Raw genomic sequence first — 21384 nt, 5'->3', positions numbered from 1 at the left:
GGAGTGGAGCCTGGCCTCTGACAATGGCCCCATCAGGTCCCCGAGCTCTGTGGCTGTGTCCCTACCCCACTGCTGTCCTGTGTTCCTGTCTCCTGGAGCAAAACCCACTTATGCTGTGAGGCCAGCGCTGACCAGAGGGATGGGGCTGGAGGAGTGGGGATGGAGGGATGGGGAAGCAGCTCCCACACCCTCATCCACCCCTGCTACAAAGTGCGATGGAGAGGGCAGGCCAGGGGTGACACGTTTGGCACTTGTTCCAGAGAGAGGGCACAGCCGCAGCCCCGTGCCCCCAGCGGGGTGGAAGACAGCGAGGTTAAACTGGCCATGTCCTTGGGGCTGGTGACCAGGGTGAGGGTGGAGGGGGTGTCCCAGGTCCCCTGGCCACCCCACTCCATCCCCTGGGGAACAGCAACCTCTTGGGCCAGGCCCTAGAGCCCGTGTGCTGCCCAGGGTGGAGAGCAGAGGGACAGGGAGCTCCAGGGGCACCATCACCACCAGTGCACTAATGGGGACAATCCCAGAGCATGGGATCAGCGAACCTGGGGGGGTGCCAGCCCCCCATGAAGGTCACTGGCTTGTGTACTGAGGATGCCAATGCCAACATTCATCCTTAACCTGCACCCCTGGCCATCGTCCACCTTTGGCAACGTCCCAGGACACCCTTCGTGGGGTGACCCCATCCCATGGGCTCTGCACACTGGAGGAGAGAAGCCTGGGGAGGGGTGTGAGATGGCCGGGGGTAGGAGGGGACCCCAGCCCATCCCCACCAGGGCTGGAAGATGGGAAGGTGCCGATGGGGGGGCTCTGAAGTGATGTGGTTCTCAGCCCCCCTCTGCACAGCGGGGCCGGGCAGGAAAAGTCCACGTTACCATCTTCTCTTTGGAAAAGCAGTCCCGCCACAGGCAGGGGAGGGAGGTGGCGATGCCTGCGGTGCCCGGACCCCTCTGCATGCACAGGGGGTGCGTTTGCCCCTGCTGAGGCTGAGCCCTCACACAGGGGTGGCCGCTGCCTGCTCCAGGTCCTGAGGGCTGGGAGGGCAGCGGGGCCGGGGCTCATGTTGTTGTTGGCTGCCTCTGGGCCTGGGGTGAGAAAACAGGGGGTTAGGGGCTGCCAAAGCCACGGCACCCTTGGGCATCTTCCCATGGGATGCAATACAGTCTGCCCAAGTGACACCCACCTCCCCAGGCCCCCCTTATTGGGTTTCAGCTGCAGTGAGGGCTATCGGGTGCCTGCACTTACCTCTCCAAACCAGGGGAGCCCCTTAAACCTCTGATTTCTCGGGAATGCTGAGGGGCAAATGGGAAGCACGGTGCACCATGGCCGGGTTTGAATAACCCAAATGGAAGGGGGCTGCCTCTGCCCCCCCATGCCCAGTAAGAGGGCACTTACAGATGCCCCATGGGGGCTGCAGGGTAGGCTGGGATGTCACCCAGCAAGGGGACTGCCAGGGGCACCAACCCCCCCGGGTGATGGGGCACGAGGCGGGTGCAGGCTTTGGGTGTCTCATACCTATTCCTCAATGTTAATGGGGCAGGAGTCCGGCACGGCGGCTGCGAGGCAGGAGAGACCAGAAGGCACATGGTGAAGGTGGGAGCAGAGTGGCGTGGGGGGGACATACACACGAGCGAGCAGCTGGGGTGACAGGGGGGAATGAGGGGCTCGCTGCCCTGGAACAGGTCTGGGAGGAGGACAGGGAGCCACCGATGGGGCAAGGGGGACGTCATGCGTGGTCTTGTGTCAAGGAGAACCGAGGGGGGGACATGCTCGTGGCACAGGGAAGCTGGGTCCCCACGTGCCTCATCTCGGGCTGCAGGCTCCTGGTGCAGGCAGCACCCTCCAGCCAGGGCAGGGCGATGGGTACAGCTGGGGACCTGCCTGCCCGTGGCTTGTGTCCCAGAGGCTACGTGGTGCCCTTAGGAAGGGGATGCACCCCTAACCCAGGGCGCCTGCTCCCACCAGTGAGGTTAAAGCCCTGTGCCCAAGGCTCGGGGCAGCTCTGAGTTGAGGGGGGCCAGGTGAGGGCACCCCAAGGCCAAGGACAAGTGCTGAGGGTTTCCCAAAGAGGGAGCCACAAATCCCTGCTGCCTGCTGATGTATGGGAGGGGGCAGCTGCTGTTCTGCTGGCTTCCCATGGCGAGCTCAGGCTGGAGAGTGAGGCATGTTAAGCCTGCAGATCCCAGAGGGAAGGGATAGTTAAACAGGACCACACAGAACACACCCCCCCCAAAATCCCATTAAGAGCTTGATGCTGCATCGGTCACTGCAGTGCCCTGGTGCAGAGACCCAGCTCAGCTCAGTGCACCCTTGGGTGACTGCTGAGGAGCAGGGTTGGGAAGCAGGATCTGGCCAAGGCTGTGACCACGGCCAGAGGATGCTCTGAGCCATGGGGACAGCCCCTGCAACCTGCTGCTCACTGCAGGGCTCTGCAGGATCCACTCAAAGACACAGGTCTGCGGGTTTGATTTAAACCTTGTGTCCCCACATCCCGGGATGCAGCCTTTCCACTCCTCCTAAAGCCCTTTCCCACCAGCCTGAAACCTGCAGAGATTCGACACGAGCTTTGAGGAACCCCATCCTGCACCTTCATCCATTACAGAGAGAGCAAAACCCAGCCCATGGGTCTAACCAGGTCTAACCCCACACGAGAAACTGAGGGAGGAACAAATAACAACAATAACGATATCGTCATCTCTGCTCAAGGTGATTTTCTTTTAAGCTTCCAAGAGACCAGTGCCTGGCCCCAAAGTGAAAGTTCCCCCTGTTCTTGCTGGCCCCGGGGATGTGGTCACATCCAGACCTGCAAGAAACCTCTGCCAGAAAGGACTTTCTCTGTGCATGCAAACCAGCCCTGCGACTGCAAACCAGCACCACCAGCGTCAAACTGGGCCTCACATGAGCTCCAGCACAGCGGGAGGCTGAATGCCCCGGGGCAGCAGGAGCAGAGGGACAGGGGAAGGAAGGAGCTGCCCTGAATTTAAGGGACAAACCCAACACTGATCGCAACCAGGAAACCACCATCACAGCCCTGGGTGGCTGCTCCCCTCCGCTGCTCCGGCTCCCCAAGCTCTTCCCATGGGAATCCTGCTCCATGCGCCTTAGGGCAGAGCTCACATCCCTGGGTTTGTTCCCTCTGTCCCCAGTGACCACGGGCAGCCCCGAAGCCCCCACTCTGCCCAGCTCCCACTTATCCCTCTCATGCTTTCCCATCCCTGCCGAGGGCTCCAAGCAGCGCACATGTGGTGGCCAAAGGATGAAGAGGACATCCTTGGCCGGGCTCAGCCCAGGGGCCACATCCTGCACCCCAGCCCAGCCGGGGGACAAGGCCATTGCGGTCCTCACAGCAGAGCAAGAGTCAGACCCGTGCCAGGGCTGCAAAGCTGCCCCTTCCTCATCCTCCCCCTGGTATAAGTGAGGGGGACGCGGTCGGGGATGGCTTTGGCCGGTGCCAGAGCTGGGGGATGCTTTGCTGGGACCCCCAGCAAAGGTAGGGATGCTGCTGGGAGGGTGATGGAGGGGGCATAGGGCATTCGTGGCAGGCGCCTGTTCCTCCCCAGGAGCCTCAGCCATGTTTCTCCAGCGCAGAAACCACCAGGAAGAGGTGAAGCAGCAGGAAAGGAAGCTTTCCCAGAGGAGAAGGGGGAAAGAAAGGATTTCCGCTCCCTCCTCGGGGTTTCATCCCCCCCTCAGCTCTCCAGCACCCGCTGCAGGTCTGGGACCTGCCACAGATTTGGGCACAGGGGCAAGGCAGGGGCAGAGTTGCTTTGAGCTTGTCCACAAATGTATTGATGGAGACCCGGACCTTCAGAGGGCTTCATCTGGGCTTTCTGCCCCGTGTTTCCTCCACACACAGGCAGGCAAAGAGGATCCTGCAGCACTGAGCAGCCCCTGGGCCACACGAGGAGTGGGGTCACCAATACATTTGTCACCTTTGGGCAGCTCTGGGCAGGGGGAACACAAGCGTGGGTTGGGAAAACCGTGTTGGCACAGAGCGAACATGAACTTCCATACGGACAGAGGAGCATGGGAGGGAGGAGGGAAAGAAAAAGGGATGGAGAGAGGGTGGGAGGAGACTGAAGTGGAAGGAGGATGGGAAAGAAAGCATGGAGAAATGGGAAAGAGGGATGAACGTGGGGGTTCTGCAGGAGAGCCCAACCTGACAACCCCATCTCCTCTGGAAGAAGAGGAGGGGAGGCAGGTTGTAAGGCTGGGCTGGCTGTGGATCACATCCCAACCCAAAATACTGCTGTGCCCAGCATAGGTGTGGACCAGGCTGCAGTTGTGCCACACAAGTGCTGTCACAGGGAGGGCTGGGGTACCAGCAGTGCCCTGGCCAAGGGACAAAGCATCCCAGCCTGCAACGCCCTAGGGACATCCCAGTGAGGACAGATCACCCTGACCTCCAGCTGGGGGGTCACATGCCTGGTGCAGTAAGGACAACCTGATGGGGATGGTGGTGGGGATGATGGCAATGGCGGTAGGAGAGGAGGGGGGGATGCCAAGGGCTGGGGTGATGCAGGGAGGAGTGGGACTGTCCCCCCCGCCCCAAGTTCATGTTCAGCAGACGGCCACTCACCAGGTAAGCAGGCCTCAGAGCACAGTTTATTGTCCAGCGCTTTCACGTGTGCGATGCCCAAGTCATTGTTATTGTCACAGCTCAGACCGAGGAAAGCGCCTGTCCTCGGGCCTGGAAGGGAGTTAAGGCAGTTAACGCCGCGGCTCAGCGCTGGGGCTCGCGGGGGCCTTTTCAGCAGTGGGGGCTGGGATTTCCGGCTCTTTTCCTGTCCCTTCCCCACCCTCCTTCCAAAGAAAACGAGATTAAAACGGTGCCTCCAGCCGGGAGCGGGTGAAGAGCGGACAATAACGCCTGGGCACGGCCCCAGCTGCTCCTTTCCTTGCGCCGGCCGCATCGGAGGGCAGCGAAACAGCAACGATGCGGTGATGGGCACACGTGAACCCGGGGTTCACCAAACCTCCCCTGGCCCAGCCGGGTGGTCCCCGGTCAATAGAGCCGGGTCACGGTGTCACCGTCACCTCCTGCCAGAGCCTCTCCGGCACCATCAGCGCGTGTGGGAGCCGCAGGGATGCCGGGAGGAGGCAGCAACCGGATGCGTGGGGCAGAAGAAGCTGTAGCCAAGCTTTGCAGGGGGATGGAGGCCACAGGGGATAAGTCTGCTTCTGAGCATCACCTCTACCAGAGATCGCCCCCGGGGTCTGACCTGCATCCATCAGATGCAGGCGCTAAACCTCAGGAGGGATGTTCCCAAATAAGTAGCCCCATTGCAAACAGGTGGAGGACCATGTCCTAAGGAGAGAGGCCATCCTGCTCCCGGAGTTGTTGGGATGCCCATGGATGTCCACCACAGCCCCTGGTTGCTCCCAGTTGTCATATACAAGTCTCCCCATCAGCAAGAGCGTCCTCGAGGGCAGAGGCCAGGTTTTGGGGGTGGGTGTTCCTGCTTTCCAGCTCAGCTGAGTGTCCAGGTTGGATGGGGGAACTGCTTTGGCACATTTTTGCTAACCAGAGACTTTCAAACGTGGGATAGGGCACGCTGGGGGCCTCCCTACAGCCCAACAGAAATCCAAGGTGGCTGGTGGCCGATGGCACAGGGGTGCCCACGTCTTTCCTTGGCTTATTTGAGCACAAGGGAGGAGGTGAGAGGAGCCCTCAGTGCACGTGTGTTGGCTTGTGAAAGCACGCTGAGGACAGGCCATAAAAGAAGTCAGGAAAGCATCCCAAAGGGAAAAGTTTTGCAGCCCCTTCCTATGGGAACCAGCCCAGACATGGACCCCTAAGAGGGAGACTTTCAGAGGTGCAAGGAAAGACTTTCCTAGCAAAGGGAAAGTCACAGAGGAGCCTCTTTCCCAATGGAAACACCATTGGATGCTGCATGCCAGCCATCACCTGCTGCACATCCCACACTGTGCTCACCAGGGTCCCTGCGGCCGCCTGGATTCCCCCCACCACTGGTGTTCAACCCACCCATGGGTGACCCCACTGGGATGCTTTCCCAGCCCCAGTGCCCGTGGAGTCACCCATGGGTGGCAGGGGGCAGGCAGGGGAGCTGGGCACAGCCAGCATCTGCCCCTCGCTGGGCTGCCCACCGGTGACAGCCGATGGACAGTGAGGGGACAACAGTGACCCGGGGCCTTTTACCATCTTCCTGCGTGGGAGACGCGTCCTCATCCTCCAGCACGTCGTTGCCCTGCGAGAGGCAGTGAGCATCAGCAACCCCATCGTGTCCCACCACTGTGTCCCTTTGGGGGAATGACATCCCTGGCCCCGGGGATATCCAGGGAGCAGGAGGATGCTTCTGGGTAGGGGACAGCCCCACTGCCCCATCCATTGCCAGAGCGGCCCTGCAGGGACACGGGTGCTCCAGCAGCCCCTTCCCCAGCCCAGCGCCCAGCTTTCCCCTCCATGGGGCACCCAGATCCCGCTGTCCCTCTGCCATGCCGCTGCCAGCCCCTCACAAGGCCGTTGTGGTTACCTCGGCATCGCGCTCCTCGGCTGAGATGCTGACAAAGTTGATATCCGGGGACTCCACAGGCGTCGACTGCGGGAAGAAGGTGGGAAAGATGGAAAGGAAAAACCAACCAAGAGCGTGGTGCTGGTGGGTTTGGAGGAGAAGCTCTTGAACCTGGGGGTGACGGGCACCATCAAACCCCCCCCAGCCCCTACCTCTCCATCAGAGGCTGTGGCGCTGGCACCTGCGGGCGAGGGGAGCATTTCCCCTTCCTCCTCCTCTTCCTCCTCCTCCGTGCCAGGAGTGATGTAGGAGCCGGACATGGAGGACACGGTGTCCGTGCTGAGCTGGGAGTGCTGGCTCTGGGAGGAGGCCATGGACATGACGGACTGGGCCAGGCTGCTGCTGACGGGCTCTGCGGGAGAGAAGGGGCTGAGCAGGGACACTGGACCCCCCCAGCCCACCCGTGCAAGTGGTCAGTTAGCAGCAGGTAATCACAACGGGGCTAATGAGGAGGAGGAAGGAGGTGTGGTGGGTGGGAAGCTGCCAGCATCGTCATGAGACTCACATCCCTCTGGGTCTATGGGTGATGAAGCAAGGGTGATGCTGGGGCAGGGTAGGAAGGGGCCACACAAACCCAAACCATATTTCGATACCCCTCTGCTGCCTTGCCATGGTGCCCTACCTTCTGGGGATGAGATGGTGGAGGAGAGGGGTGTCCCGGTGCACGAGGACTGGTCAATGGCTCCTGACGATGACAGGGTGAAGTTTTCACTCTCCGGTGTCGCACCACACTCCTGGAAGAAGAACCCATGGGGAGGACGGGATGGGGGACACTGAGCAGGGATGGATCCGTCTCCCCCAGGCATCCTCATGGATGGAGGAAGAGCCAGGAGGGGCAAACCCCAGGCAGCTCCCAAACCCCCCCAGACTTGCCGCCCTCCCAGTGCCTTGGGTCGTCACTATGGCTCGGGAGCGCTCACCTCCTGGCACCGGGCAGGGGATCTCCTCCTGGAGACCCTCAGCTCCGACTCGGTGCACGACTTCTCATCCTCCTCTTCGGGCAGGATGGAGGAGTTCTGTGAAATGGACCTGCCCGGAGGGGGCAAAGCAAAGGGCTTCAGTCCTGCCACAGCCCCAGACCCCTGCGCCCCCCTGGGCCCCGGTACTCACTTGGAGATGCTCCTCTTCACCTTGAACCCCGGGGGGCCGCAGTCGGGGATGCGCTCGAGGGGTGACAGAGCCCGCAGGGGGGGCAGGGACCCATCATAGCAGGGCAGGGGCCCCGCGCCCGGGGGCTCCCCCAGCCTGCGCAGAGGCACCGGGGACGGCATCAGTGGCCCATTGAGAGCCTCCAGCAGGGACACGACCTCATAGCCCGGGGGGATGTGCTCTGAGGACTGCGGAGAGACCAGGGAGTCACAGAGGGGTTGGGCTGAAGGGACCTTAAAGCTCCTCCAGCTCCAACCCCTGCCACGGGCAGGGACACTTCCACTGGAGCAGCTTGCTCCAAGGCCCTGTGTCCAACCTGGCCTTGAACACTGCCAGGGATGGGGCAGCCACAGCTTCTCTGGGCACCCTGTGCCAGCGCCTCAGCACCCTCACAGGGAAGAACTTCTGCCTTAGATCTAACCTGGACTTCCCCTGTTCCAGTTTGAACCCATCACCCCTTGTCCTGTTGCTACAGTCCCTGATGAAGAGCCCCTCTCCAGCATCCCTGTAGCCCCTTTCAGACACTGGAAGCTGCTCTGAGGTCTCCACGCAGCTTCTCTTCTCCAGGCTGGGATCAGGATATCCCAGGGAGAAGCTAAGCCCCAGGGAACAGACAAACTCCCTGCATGAATGAAAGCCTCAAATCATGGTCCTCCCACCCAAGCTAAAGCCGTTTTTGCAGCCTGTACCTGCAGTTTGTGGCAACATCAATTGCATTAAATAACTAAACCCTGCCCCGGGGGGCCCACATATCCCAAACGTGCCCCATGGGCACTGACCGAGTGCTCCTCAGAGTCGGAGGTCTGCGAGGAGATGATGGGGTTGAAGCCAGTGGGCGAGAGGGGCCCCAGCTTCTTCCTCATGGCTCGGATTTGAAGCAAGGCTCGGAAAGCTGCGGCAGCGGGGACAGGAGGTTGGGGGAAAACTGGTACTGAATGAGACAGCTCCCAGAATAGCACCCGTTTCCCAAGAGGGTCCTCCCTGCACTGCACAGCATCGCTGCACATGGGGCTGACCCAGAACCCCAGGATGGGAGATGCCAGTGAAATCCCAGGGATGCCAGCCCATTCCCAGACATTCCAGCCCCAGCATGAGAGATGCCAGCCCATTCCCAGCGATCCCAGCCCCTTCCCAGGGCCGGCAGCCCGTGCTTACGCAGCCTGCAGATGGGGCAGTTGTTGGCCTGGTAGCGCAGGGTGTCAGCACACGTGTTGCAGAGGCAGAGGTGGCGGCAGGGCAGGATGAGCGTGTCCCGCACGTCCGACAGGCACACCACGCACTCCGCGCTGTTGTCACTCACCTCGTCCTCGGCCACCTGCCCATGGCACACATGGGACCAGCTCGAGCTCAGGGTCCCCAGCCCATTGGCACAAGGGTGGGTGCCCCGGGAGCCTCCTTCCTGTGCCCCTGTGCTTGAAATCCAGCCCTGGGACCTTGTTCCTCCCTCCTGGAGCTTGGAGCTGGGGCTGGAGGCATCAGCATCCACAGCGGGATGCAACCTTCACCCCATCTTTTATATACATAAAGCAGAGCGTGAGGCACATCCCATGCTTTGAGCCTCACAGTCCCCTCCTAAACCAGCAAGATCCAGCCATCATCCTCCCAGGGAACCACAATGGATGGGGGAGAGGAAGGGGCAAAAAGGAAGGGGGCAAAAAGGCTCCATCTTGCAGCTTTCTGCCCCCACCAGTTTCAATGCCATCACAAAGTGTCCCTGGACACCTGCACAGCCCCAGCAGCTCCAAACTCTTGCCCTAAACATGTTTTAGTGGCTGGACCTGTGCTAGGGGGAGGGAATAGGGGCTAAGGGAAGGCCCAAGGGATGTGGGATGCAGGCACATATACCTTGCAGTCCTGCGTGTTGTACTTGTTCTCAATGCCGTAGATCTCCTGCAGGAGGTAGCTCACACCATCCACCTGCAAGCCCGTGGGGAAGGGGTGAGGGGCAGAGACAAGGCCCTCCCTGCACCCTGCTCCATCCATTTGCATCAATGCACTCAGGATTGCACTGGAAAAGCTCCTGGGAGGCAGGAGCAGGGCAGCGGCAGCCATTGCCCGCACTGGGGTTGCTGCCCCTCAAAGCCCCTCGTCACCCTGGGGTGCGCAGGGCAGGAGCTGCCACCACCCTGGGACACCCGGACACTCACCACTTGCTTCTGCTTGAGAGGCTTCACGCAGAAGGTGCCATCACTGTGCTGGAGGGAGGAGAGCACATGGGTGGCACCGGGGCTGAGCACCCAGGGACCCCTTTGCACCCACCCTGGAGCCGTTCCCGCTCCCAACCAGCCCCTTCTGCAGCAGTTTCCTGACAGCCGGGACCAGGAAGCTGTGGGATTTCACATCCAAGGCTGGGGACTTGTTGGAGCAAGGAAGATGAGAGGTGAGACAGAACACCTCAAAAGGGATGCTTAAAATGAACGGCTCGTCCCAGAATTTCAGGAGCAGCCCCAAAGCAGCCCCATCCCAGCAGCACCATCCTGAGCCCTTCAGGGCTCCTCCAGGCTCTTGCACCCACTGCGTGAGAGGGGAGGAGGAGGATGGTCCCAGCGTGGCTCTTACCTTCTCGAAGGTGGCCAGCAGCACGTGGCAGTGCCCGCTGTGCTCTGCAAGACACAGAGGGATGCGCAGGGCTTAGGGGATGGGCAGAGCCACGGCGGCATCAAGGACAAGCTCTGCCCGCGGGTGGCATCCCAAAGCCAGCCACCAGGCAAGCCAACCCCACACAAGGAACCCCATCCTCACCCTCTCCTTCATCGACCACCGCCTGCACCACCATGGGGTACACCTCCCGGTCCAGGTCGAAGCCCAGCTGGAGGGAGACAGGAGGAGAGGCTGGGTGAGATGGAGCAGGGATGGAGGCTTCGCCCCGCATCCACAGCCATACCCGAGCCCCGCGGGTGATGCCGCCGGTGGGACCCACCTCGTCCTCGCCCCACTCAGAGGGGTCGATGGTGTGGGAGGGGACACAGAACTGCTGGCACACCCCCCGCTTGTAGTGCACCGTCTCCGACTGCAGGCTCGAGTCCCGGGGGATGTAGCTGTGCCGTGGAGAGAGGACAGAGTCAGGGTCCCCCGGATCATGGGGATGCTGGGAAGATGGGAAAGGGGGGGCTCACACCCCATCCCCTGTGGATGCCTTTGGGGCTGAGCTAAGTCCTAAGAAGGGTTAAAATAACCCCAGAGGAGCCAACATGGGACAGGAGGGGTCTCTGCAGCCAAGCTGGTGGGGACCAGGAGGGGCAGGATGGGACAGGGAAGGATGAGGCAGCCAGGGGAGGTGAGGACCCCCCTCTGCCCTCAACAATGCGATGGGGGGGAATGCTCCAGGGAGGAAAGGGTCCGTGCCCGTCAGGAGGAGCCACACACCCTGGCCATAGGGACACACAGGGCATGGGGGGCACAGAGGCTCCTCACCTCGCTACCCCGTTGTGGAACTCCTCGCTGGCCTGGTAGTAGATGGTGATGGCCACGCGGGCGTCCGTGTCGAAGGTGAACTCCACGTTGTAGTGCACCTTGGCTTTGCTGACTTCCTCTCCCGGGGTCTTCACCTCCTCTGAGCACCTGGGGAGCACAGGGGCTGCGGGAGATGGGCACACCCCAGGCATGGCTCGGGGTGCCCCAGGACTGACCCCGTGGACGAGGCTGCTTTTGGCACCAGTGCCCTGAAAAGGGGCTTCCCCATCCACCAAGGGAAACTGAGGCACGGCAGGAGGGCCCAGAGTGCCTCAAGTGATAGGATCCCAGCCTGGTTTGGGTTGAAGGGACCTTAAAGCTCATCCAGTTCCAACCCCTGCCACGGGCAGGGACACCTTCCACTGGAGCAGCTTGCTCCAAGCCCCTGTGTCCAACCTGGCCTTGAACACTGCCAGGGATGGGGCAGCCACAGCTTCTCTGGGCAAAGCCAGGCGTGCGGACCGGGAAGTGCTGCAGCAGACTCCAGCTGCAATCCCACATCTCCCGTCCCAGCCTCTCTGCAGCAAAGCCTTTGGAAGGTGGGGGAGGAAGAAAAAGCACTTCAAAGGCAGCACTAAGCTCCTTTAATCCCACAGGTAGCCAGTGCCAGCACCCAAGCTGCAAGGGGATGGGGCACATTTGGACAGCAAAAGCTCATCCCCTCTATCCACAGTGCGAGCATCCCTGCGCTCAGCATCCCTGCGCTCAGCATCCCCTGGAGCACCCAGCCGGACCCTGCCCTGCCATGGCTCATGGGGTGCCCATCCCTGCTGTCCCCACAGGACTCACTTGACGAGGCGCAGGGTGTCCTTGCGGATGTTGATCAAGCTCCTGAGGGTCTTCACGGGTTCCTGAGGAGGTGGAGCAGCGTAAGGGAACTAGGACGAGAGAGACACCGGTGAAGGCAGACACACAGGGGGGTACAGCAGCTGTGGACCTTGTCCTGGATTCACCATCCCCAACCCAACATCTGTATGCAGGGGCCCAGCGTGGCCTGTACAGCCTGATGGGTGCTGACCCACAGCTCCCGCTGGCACTTGGGTCCCAGGCAGTGTGATGACAGGGACATCCCTCTGCAAAGAGCAAGCCCAAAACCCCTTGCAAGGGGCAGTTTCACTGTTGGGACACACACAGAGGGGCTGTTCCTTGTCCCTTGGGCTGGAGGGTGAGTGAGATGCAGGCACAGGGCAGGCAGGCGGCTGCCGGTGTGTTTCGAGCTCTTGCTGCAGTGTGGAGCTGCTGGATGGGGCTGGGCAGGGGCAGGCTGAAGCTCCAGAACAAGAACAGCCAAGGAACAGGCACAGTGTCCCTGTTCGTCCCTGGGATGGATGGGAATTGGGTGGTGGGGTCTCTGCCATGCCTGGATCGGGGAGGCAAAGGGGTGACCAGGCAGGGCCAGACAGCAGCACCACAGGCAGAGGTGTCCTGGCATCCTCCAGGGTGACCTTGTCCTTCCTGGTCCCTCCTGTTCACCTGCACAGGGGCTACGGGGCTTGCTGGGGAGAGGGGACCTGGTGGCAGCCAGGGACACCCCCTCCTTGGCACTGCAGCCACCCAGAGGAGGGCACTGGGGAAGGGGTGCAGGACCCATCGCCCTCCTCTCCATCTCCCAGGTAGGTTAAGCCCCATGAAGGGACAACACAAAGATGCGTTGGAGGCACAGAGGCTGGGATGAAGGCCTGGCTCGTTGGTGAGCTGTCACCAATGTGCCAGGAGGGCATCAGGATGGCAGATGGCTCAGAAGACAAAGGGCTCAATTGCTGCCTTGGGAGAGGGAATGGGAACCACATCAGGCTGCCTGGGTCCCCTTGTCCCCCTGCATCACCCTCAGGTCAGGCAGTGAAGCACCCACTGGACCCTGATACTGGGGACAAGACCGAACTGCAGATGGCCCCTGTGGGGAGCGAGGTGCCCGTTTCCCATGGTCCTGGCGCCCTCGCGTGGGAAATCCATCATCACCTTCCCCATCCCCAAATCCATCATCACCGGCCCTGGGCCCAGAGCCCTGCAGAGCAGGATGGATGGGTTGGGGGACCTGTCCACGACTCACAGGGATGCGATGGGATGGGATGGGATGGGACAGACAGCTCACAGGACCAGGCAGCACAAGCACACGCCTGCCTCATCCCTCCTGCACCACCCAGCATCATCTCCCATGTCCCATCATCCCACAGCACTGGTCCCACTGGTGGCACTGGAAAGCAGGTTAAAGCTTGGGCCAGCCCCAGCACGGCCGATGGCACCAGAAGCTTTGCAGGTGAACCCACAGCACCTCGGGATTGCCCCCGCTCAGTCATTAACCTGGTGTTAATGAACCTGTTAACGTGCACCTGCAGAATCACACCTTGCAGCTGGAAGGGAGCAAGTGGGAAAAGGCCTCGGGCTGGAGCTGAGCCATGTCACGATCCTCTGCTCAATCCAACCTTTTGCTCCCAGCCCAGCCATACCCAAAGCAGCCCTGGGTGCCAGCCCCATTGCACCACAGCCCCCAGGGGTGGGTGATGCAGGAAAGGGTCCCCTGGGTGCTGCGCAGGATGGGGAAGTGCCACAGGCAAATTTTGTGCTGCAGAAATGTCACCGTTGGGCTCCTTCACACCCACGTGTGGGCTCTTTTGGGGGAAGAACTGGGGTTTTTATTGAATTAGATGCTGCAAGCCTGACCTGACATCACAAAGGGGCTGTTGGAGGAGGTTTTGCATGTCCTCAATTTAAATCAAGTTGAAAAACAACAGGAAAACCCCCTCACTGCAACCGTTACCCTTAAGAACATCGTCCACGAGCTACAGCAACGTCTGGTCCAGGCCCCCTTCTGCTACAGCGGAAAACACCCCCCAAGCCCTCCCCTGGGGTTTCTGTGCGAGCAGAGGCAGGCAGGCGCGCACGGGCAGGGAAGCTCAGCTCCCCCGGAGCCCTGCGGGTGCCACAAGAGCTTCCCTGCTCCTCGGCCCCTGCGCGGCTCTGCCCGCCTGGTGGCAGCCGCTCAAACCTGCAACGCCTTTCCCAGCCCCTTGGGAACCTGTTCCCAGCTGGAAAACCCAGATTAGCCATGGAGGGGAGAGCCTGCACCGCCTCCGGGTGCTCTGCACAGCGCGGCTGTGGGCAGCCCTGGCACGGTGCTCGGCTCACAGGGCACTTGGGACACTGCGACATCATTTTTCCTGGCTCCTCATATCCAAGGAACCCAATAACCCCGCACCAACCAGCACTGGCCACATCCAACGCTTCCAGCCCAGCCGGGGCTCTCACAGCAGGCAGGACATGGAAGCATTGCAGCCAAGCAGCTTCAAGACAAGTCTTGGAGGTGGCATCAGAGATGCCGAAACAACGGTGCCTGGACACAAGCTTGGACCAGAAGCAACTCAGAACCTTCCCCAACCCCTCAAAACTGGCCTGACCTGGAAGCCCAGCCCCAAAACACCCCCGGTCCCCAGGGAGATGGGACCTTGGTGGCAGCTCTGCAGCCCAGGGGTGCTGGTGATTGAACCAGAGCGATGCAATTCAGCCGCCAGCGCTGCGTTAACTCTTCCTGCTGCTCCCAAGCTGTTCCTTTTCCTTCCCCACAGGTTCTGCTGCCAGTGTCTGACCCGGGCCCTGCTCGCTGGGCAGTTCAGAGGCTGCTGCTGAACCCAGAGGGTTTCCCAGTGCTCGCTGCTGCAGAGGGAACCCAAGCGCTGACTCTGGGGGAGCACAGAGGGTGGAGAGCCCAGCACTGCCTCTGCCCACCCGGAGCTCACAGGGTGTTTGGGGTGCCACAGCTTCCCTGGGCACCCTGTGCCAGCGCCTCAGCACCCTCACAGGGAAGAGCTTCTGCCTAAGAGCTCATCTCAGTCTCCCCTCTGGCAGGTTCAAGCCATTCCCCTTGGCCTGTCCCTGCAGGCCCTTGTCCCAAGCCCCTCTCCAGGTTTCCTGCAGCCCCTTTAGGCACTGGAGCTGCTCTAAGGTCTCCCCTTCAGGAGCCTTCTCTCCTCCAGGCTGACCCAGCCCAGCTCTCTCAGCCTGGCTCCAGAGCAGAGCTGCTCCAGCCCTCGCAGCATCTCCATGGGCCTTTTGGTACCTCTTCAGCACCACACAAAGACTGTCGGAGTCCAACCTGACCACACTTTGTGTTCTCTACTGCTGAGGGACTATCCCTGATAGAAAAGGAGCTGAAAGCGGATGGTGTGCCATCAGTATTTCATGGCCAAAAGCTGTCAGTGTCCTTGAACTTGTCCTGTCCTTGTCAAAAGTCCCCCTAAGAAAAGGGGCTCTCAGAGAGCAAGAAAGGAGTTAAATGAGCCCTGACCCTTCACCATCTTCTTCACCAGCTGCTGTGTTCAGGCTGGTGGGTTTGTGTGTGCAAGCAGCCCCTGTGGGCTGGAAGAATAAGTGCAGACCCAATGACCCGCAGCACGGAGCCGCATTGAGCAGCACCCACAGGCAGATGTCACACAATCACCCAGCCCGTTCCCAACCACCCGCAAACCTGTTCACCCCCTGCAACAGGAGACAGAGCAGTAACAATGGAACAGGGTGCCCAAAGAAGCTGTGGCTGCCCCATCCCTGGCAGCGTTCAAGGCCAGGTTGGACACAGGGGCTTGGAGCAAGCTGCTCCAGTGGAAGGGGTCCCTGCCTGTGGCAGGGGTTGGAGCTGGATGAGCTTTAAGGTCCCTTCAACACAAATCGGGCTTCAACTTTACGATTACATTGCTGTGGAGTGGATGCAGGCAGACTTGGGTTAGTGCCCAGTGGAGGACAGGCTGCAGCAAGCAGCCAACCCTCATATTAGACATCAGAGAATCCACTTGGGCCACCCCAGGCGTGCTTGGCTGGTTCTGCCCTTGCGCGGTGACAGCCAGCAGCCTCACACCATGACACACACACGCAGTCACTATCCCTTTGGGAAGGGGCACGTCTGTGTCCCCCCAGCCCCGTGTCCCCAGTGCCCACCACCACGGGCCGGTTCCCCAGGAAGTTGAGGTCGCTGTTCTCTCCGAAGAGGTATCCCTCGGGATGAGTGGAGTCGAACTTCTCGCCGCCCATGATGAAGTGGTTGGCAAAGTAGCTCCCTGGAAAGCAAACACAGAAACAGCCTGAGCCCAGGGCGAGGACCGGGCTTCAGCCGGGCAATGGAGCAGCACAAAGCCCCCGGTGCGATGGCTCAGAGGTGGCTTTGTCCCCAGGGGCACCTCGCTGGAGCCCTTCGGGTTGAGCAGACACGAAGCAGGCGGAGGGGAAGGAGGAGCTGGCCAGGAAGCGACCCCTCCCCGGCTGCCTCTCCCTGCCTGCCTCCACCTCCCTGCTGCATCCCCCCGATCCTGGCCCTGCGCAGGGCTCCGGTGGCTGAACTCCGGGACGACGGAGCTGGGATGGGGAGAGGTGATGCAGAGATGGAATGGGAGCAGGTTCATACCCAGGGCTGTGTTCCTCTCCTGCGCCCCTTTCCCTGCCCGGGACATCCCTGCAAGCCCTGGCCTGGCCTGAACCACCCACGGTCACCCCAACCTTCAACCATCAACCTTTGGTGCTGGCACTGAAAGCCCGGGGAGCCCCCGGGGAGCCAGGAAGGGGCAGCATGGACCAGGCATGCAGGCAGGGCTGCTCCTGCCCAGCATCACAGACCTCATGTGCAGCCAAGGCAGCGTGACCACGGGCAGAGCACACCTGAACCGAGTTCTATCTGTTCTCAGCCCGCAGCCTTCCCTAGGAAGGGCTCACCTGAAGGAGGGAGGATCTGGGGGGGCTGCAGACCCTCCAGAAGGTCAAACCCCCCCGCAAAGTGCTCACATTGCCCTGGTGAACACCAGGCAATGACCAGGGACCCTTCTCCCCTCGCAGCGTAAGGCACAGAGCCAAAACACTGGCATGTCGTGTCCTCAGAGCTGGGAGCAGCCCCACAGGAGCCAACCAGGGCACGAGGGTCTGGACTTCTCCTCGAGGTGAGAAAAGGAAGGGAAAGGGAGGGGAGAACAGGGATGGGGAGAGCAGAAGCAGCAGGAGTCAGGAGAGGCAATGGGCATAGGATGGGCACCACACTGCATCCCGCTGGCCATGGGGATGGGGTCCAGCCTACACAACCCCCAAACCCAAGAGCATGAAGTCATCCACAGCCCCCCAGGGACACCCCAAAACTAAACCTCTGATAAAGGAGCTCAAGCCTGGGCTTCAGCTCTGCTTGTGCGGACTGAAGTCAGAGCTTGCAGTTGGCTTCCAGCAGATGCAGTGACTGCCCAGGGCTGCATCAGGCCTTAATCCTGCATTTCAGAACCAACCCCGAGGCAAAGCCCGAGGGGAGGAGGCGCAGGGATGTAACACGGGGGCAGGAGGGATGAGAGGGGCTGTAGAGCTTTACCCAGGGAGCAAGGATGCCCGGATGCAGTAACCGTCAACCATCTATTATTGATGCCTGCTGCTTCCTGGTCCCATTTTCCACGTACATAATTTATAGGCAGCTCCCCAGGGAAGGACGTGGCCACGTGGAAAGAGAAAAGCCACGAGCAAAGTGCCTGCAGGGCTGCCAGCAGCGGCACGGCCGGGGCACCGCGGGGCCAGCAGCAGCTTCTCCTGGCACTGACCGGGGGTGAGAGCAGGAGGTGGGGACACGGCATTGAAACCTGCAGGAAAGCTCCTCCAGCACCGAGGGAAGCTTGAAAATGGAGCAGGGGCTCTGGGAGATGGCTCCAGCCACGGTTTGGTGGGGGCTGGGGGCTGCCATAGGATGGGAGCGGGTGAGGAACGCACCACTGCCACCCCATCTCCCTGCCAGGGAGCACCCCTGCGTGCTGCAGGCTCCCCGGGCACCCATGCAGGAGGGCTTCAGCTCCCCCCTTGCAGCAGGCAGCCGAGGGAAGGTCCTCCAGAAGCTTCACCATTAAACAGGAGCCTCAAGCTGCGCCCTGGGGTGCTGGTGGCCCCATGGGCACAGCGGGTGGCAGAGGAGAGAGGCACCTTCCCAGCCACAGCCACTTTATTACTGGCTAATTATAAATCCTTAACGAACACCCGTCCCCAGGGGAAGGAAAAGCCCATCCAGGATGGTCACATCGCCAAGGGAAAGCCAGGCGTTAATGAGATCTTAAACTCCAGAGGCTCAAAAAGCATGCGGGAAGGGCTGACCAGAGCGGCTGCTGGGAAGAAGCAATAAACCAAGCTGGCCTGAGGCTCCTGGCAATCCACGCGTGTCCTGCAACAGGACACATCTGACACCAGCCGGTGCCAATGACACTGGCAGCCCCTTTTCCCCATGAGTTCCAGGGGTGCACCTTGCCTGGATGCCCCAAGAGAGACAAGGACCCCATGGGCACAGAGCCTGATGCACGCCGTGTGTGCCCATGGCTCTGGCACTCAATGACACAAGTCCTGCATCACCCCCTGAGCCACCACTGGGTGCTCCTGCCCCGGAGCACCCCATGGGTGAGCTGGCACATTGAGGCTTATTTGGCTGCACTCTTAACACAGGCAGCCAGAGCCAGCAGCAGCTGGAGGCGAAGCCAAACCCCAGCCCCAGCGCTGCTGCATCAGTCCTCACCCATCACAGCCCCGGAGCTGCTCCCTGTGCCATGGCAGTGCCACCACCCTGGCGTGGTGACCCCAGGACCGGGGTGTCACTGCATGGCCAAGCCCCTTGCTCCATTTCTGTTCCCTCTTCCTGGTGCCAACCTCAGCCAGGGACATGGGCTGGAAGCCAGGGATTTGCCCCAAGCCAGGCTCCACAAACAGCGCCCTTCTGCTCTCCCTCTTGCCTTTACCAGCACGAGATTAAAATCACCGAAGTAAATCCCAGCCTTTGCTTCAAAATGCTGGTTTAATTAATCCCATTTGCCCCCAGCCTGGATGGGACCCTAGGATGATGCAGGGGAGATGCTCACTTGGAACAAGACATAGCTGCCCTATTGCCATGGGCTGCACCAACCATTCCGAGTGAGCCTGCAGCCCAGCAGCCAAAGCCACATCTGCAGAGAGAGGAGGGAATACCCGGGGGTCCCATGGGACGCCCCAGGGCCACGTTCCCAAAGCCAGTGGCTGTTTCCATGCGGCATTCGAGGCAAGAGGAGCGCTGCTGCCAGGGAGGAACCGGCTCCGCTCCCAGCACGTCCCCTCGGCTGCCAGCAGCGCTGAAGGCAAATCCCCGCTTGAATTAAGAGCCATAATCTCCCGCGGTCACCATCCTGCCCTGGCGCATCCCAGGGCACCCGGGCACCTCTCCCTGAGGACCCCAGGACCATCCCCCCAGCTCTGCTCTCATCCCGTCAATGGGATCAGCCCCACTGAGCACCCCGAGAGCCCCAGCTTCTCCCTGACAGCCACAGCCAAGCATCAGCCCCGTGTCCTCTGCAGCTGAGATGAGTTTGGAAGTGCTCAGCTGGGTGCAATTGCTCCCCTAGAGCTGCACAGCACTGACCCCTCCACACCCAGACAGTTCAAGAGCCCCTAAATGAGAAGGAGGCTCAAGACAAAACCCCTTAATGCACAGAGCCACGGCCCCTGCAAAGAGCAAACCCAGGATGGGGTGGTCCAGCTTCAGCCAGCATCAAGGTGACAAAGGCCTTGAATGAATGGAAAAGGGGGAGCAGGGGGAGCCCCACTGCTGAGCATCAGCCATCTCCACCCCGCAGTGTCCTGGTTAACCTGCATCTCCATGGATGTGCCAGCCCATTTCAGCTTTGAATTCAAATAACAATAATAAATCAAGCCAAGCACAGGCTTTCGGGACAAGAACAAGGGTTGTGCTGGCTGCAATGCTTCCTGAGGAGGTCCTTATTTGTAATTAGCAAGTCATTTATCACAGCACTAACGAGCCAAGGGCTTACTTTATCCTATTAGCTACCAAAATAGTTCTCTATTAATAAGAGCCAGTGCCGCAAGGATCCTGTGGCAATCCCTGCGCACACGCGGTGCTCCAGGTCAGCATCCTGGGAAACAGGGATTTTTGGAGGTGGGAAGCGCTGCCCACCCAAGGACCCGGCTCCATCTCCTCTCCCCACCACAACCCCCCCGCCCCGACACCGGCTCATCCCGGCCCTTTGCAGGGAAAACCGAGGCCTGGAGGGGAGGGACGGATTTTCCAAGGTCACACGCAAGGCTTGAGACAGGGCCGGGAGCGACATCGCGGGCAGGAGAGGAGCTGGGGAAGGCGCCCCAGGGCAGAGGCTGGGGTGCTGCTCTGGGGCAGGGCCCTGGGAAGGAGGGATCCCCTCCAATCCCTCCCACCCAGCCTCCCGGGAATTTAAACCCAGGTTTTCCCCAAGCAGCCAGCGCTGGAGCAACCGGGTACAAAACCAGCTCCAGCCCCGCGCTGCAGACAACGGCCAAAATTATTATTGTTATTGGTAATTTATTATTATTACTAATAATAACATTTAGCGTCAACTCAGCCAAGTTTGGGGGTCGGGTTCGGCTGGTAAAGGGCATCCAGGGAGGGGACCCCAGGGGTGACCCCAGCCCTACCGCACGACACGGGTAATTTTAGGGTGCCTCCCCGCTGCCTGCGGTCGAGGTTTGTTTCGGGGGCTGCAGGGACATCTCCCACCGGAGCAAGGTCGTGCCCGGCTCCCCCCGGCCCGCCCGCTGCCCCTTTCCCCCCCAGCTCAGCGACGGCACCGGGACGCTGGACCCCCCCCCGCCCCCCCCCCGCCGCCGGGTCTCACCGGATCTCGGGGGGTATCTGTAGACTGAATTAGCGGGGACATCCACTTCCTCCACGCCCGCGTTTTGCCGGCTGGTCAGAGCCCCCATGGCCGGGCCGGGCTCAGCGGGCGGGATGCGGCGGGGCTCCCTCCCGCCCGGCACCGGGACCGGCACCGGGGCTGGCGGCGGCGGCCCCCGCCCGCAGCATCCTCCGCTCTGCGCCGCGCCCGATACCGCCTCCGCGCTAGCGCCGGGGCTGCGCCAATGCGGGGCCGGGCAGGGCTGGGCTCCCCCACGCCGCCCCGCCCCGGGGATGCTGCGGGACAAGGCGCTGCCCCTGCCCCCGGGATCACCCCAGCCCGGTGTCCCCCCTCAGGTGGCGCCTGCTCCCTCCCCATAGCACACGCGTGCCCCCGGTGCCACCGCCGGTGTCATCCCCTGTACCCTTCACCTGCACCCCCAGTCTCACACCCCAGTGCCCCCTGTCCACCCCAGTGTCACCGCCTCACCCCAGCCCCACCACTGGTGACACTGAGCAGCAAGCCCCCCATGGGGACCCCAAGGGCCAGCCTGGGATCCCTTCGGGGCTGCACAGCACTCGGAAGGGGGTGGAATCAACCCCCCTTTCAGTGCCACCTCCATCTCCTCCATC

The 21384-nt window shown here is 61.4% G+C and overlaps 1 protein-coding gene across 1 annotated transcript; it reads right to left on the bottom strand.

Moving 5' to 3' along the window:
* Positions 1–1509: 1509 nt before the first annotated feature.
* RNF157 (ring finger protein 157) lies at positions 1510–20840 on the bottom strand (the record flags this gene model as incomplete). Its single annotated transcript, XM_080629507.1, has 19 exons — positions 1510–1550; positions 4574–4684; positions 6155–6203; positions 6489–6554; positions 6680–6879; positions 7150–7261; positions 7448–7556; positions 7638–7864; positions 8456–8568; positions 8832–8991; positions 9522–9593; positions 9824–9871; positions 10236–10279; positions 10419–10485; positions 10597–10714; positions 11091–11237; positions 11919–12007; positions 16056–16174; positions 20753–20840. The coding sequence occupies 19 exons, from the start codon at positions 20838–20840 to the stop codon at positions 1510–1512; spliced, it is 1980 nt and encodes a 659-aa protein (XP_080485633.1).
* Between the last annotated feature and the right edge of the window lie 544 nt (positions 20841–21384).

Source organism: Psittacula echo (genome assembly GCF_963264785.1).
Source record: "Psittacula echo genome assembly, chromosome: 14".
NCBI classification, from domain to species: domain Eukaryota; kingdom Metazoa; phylum Chordata; class Aves; order Psittaciformes; family Psittacidae; genus Psittacula; species Psittacula echo.
This window is presented reverse-complemented; position numbering and strand designations above follow the sequence as displayed.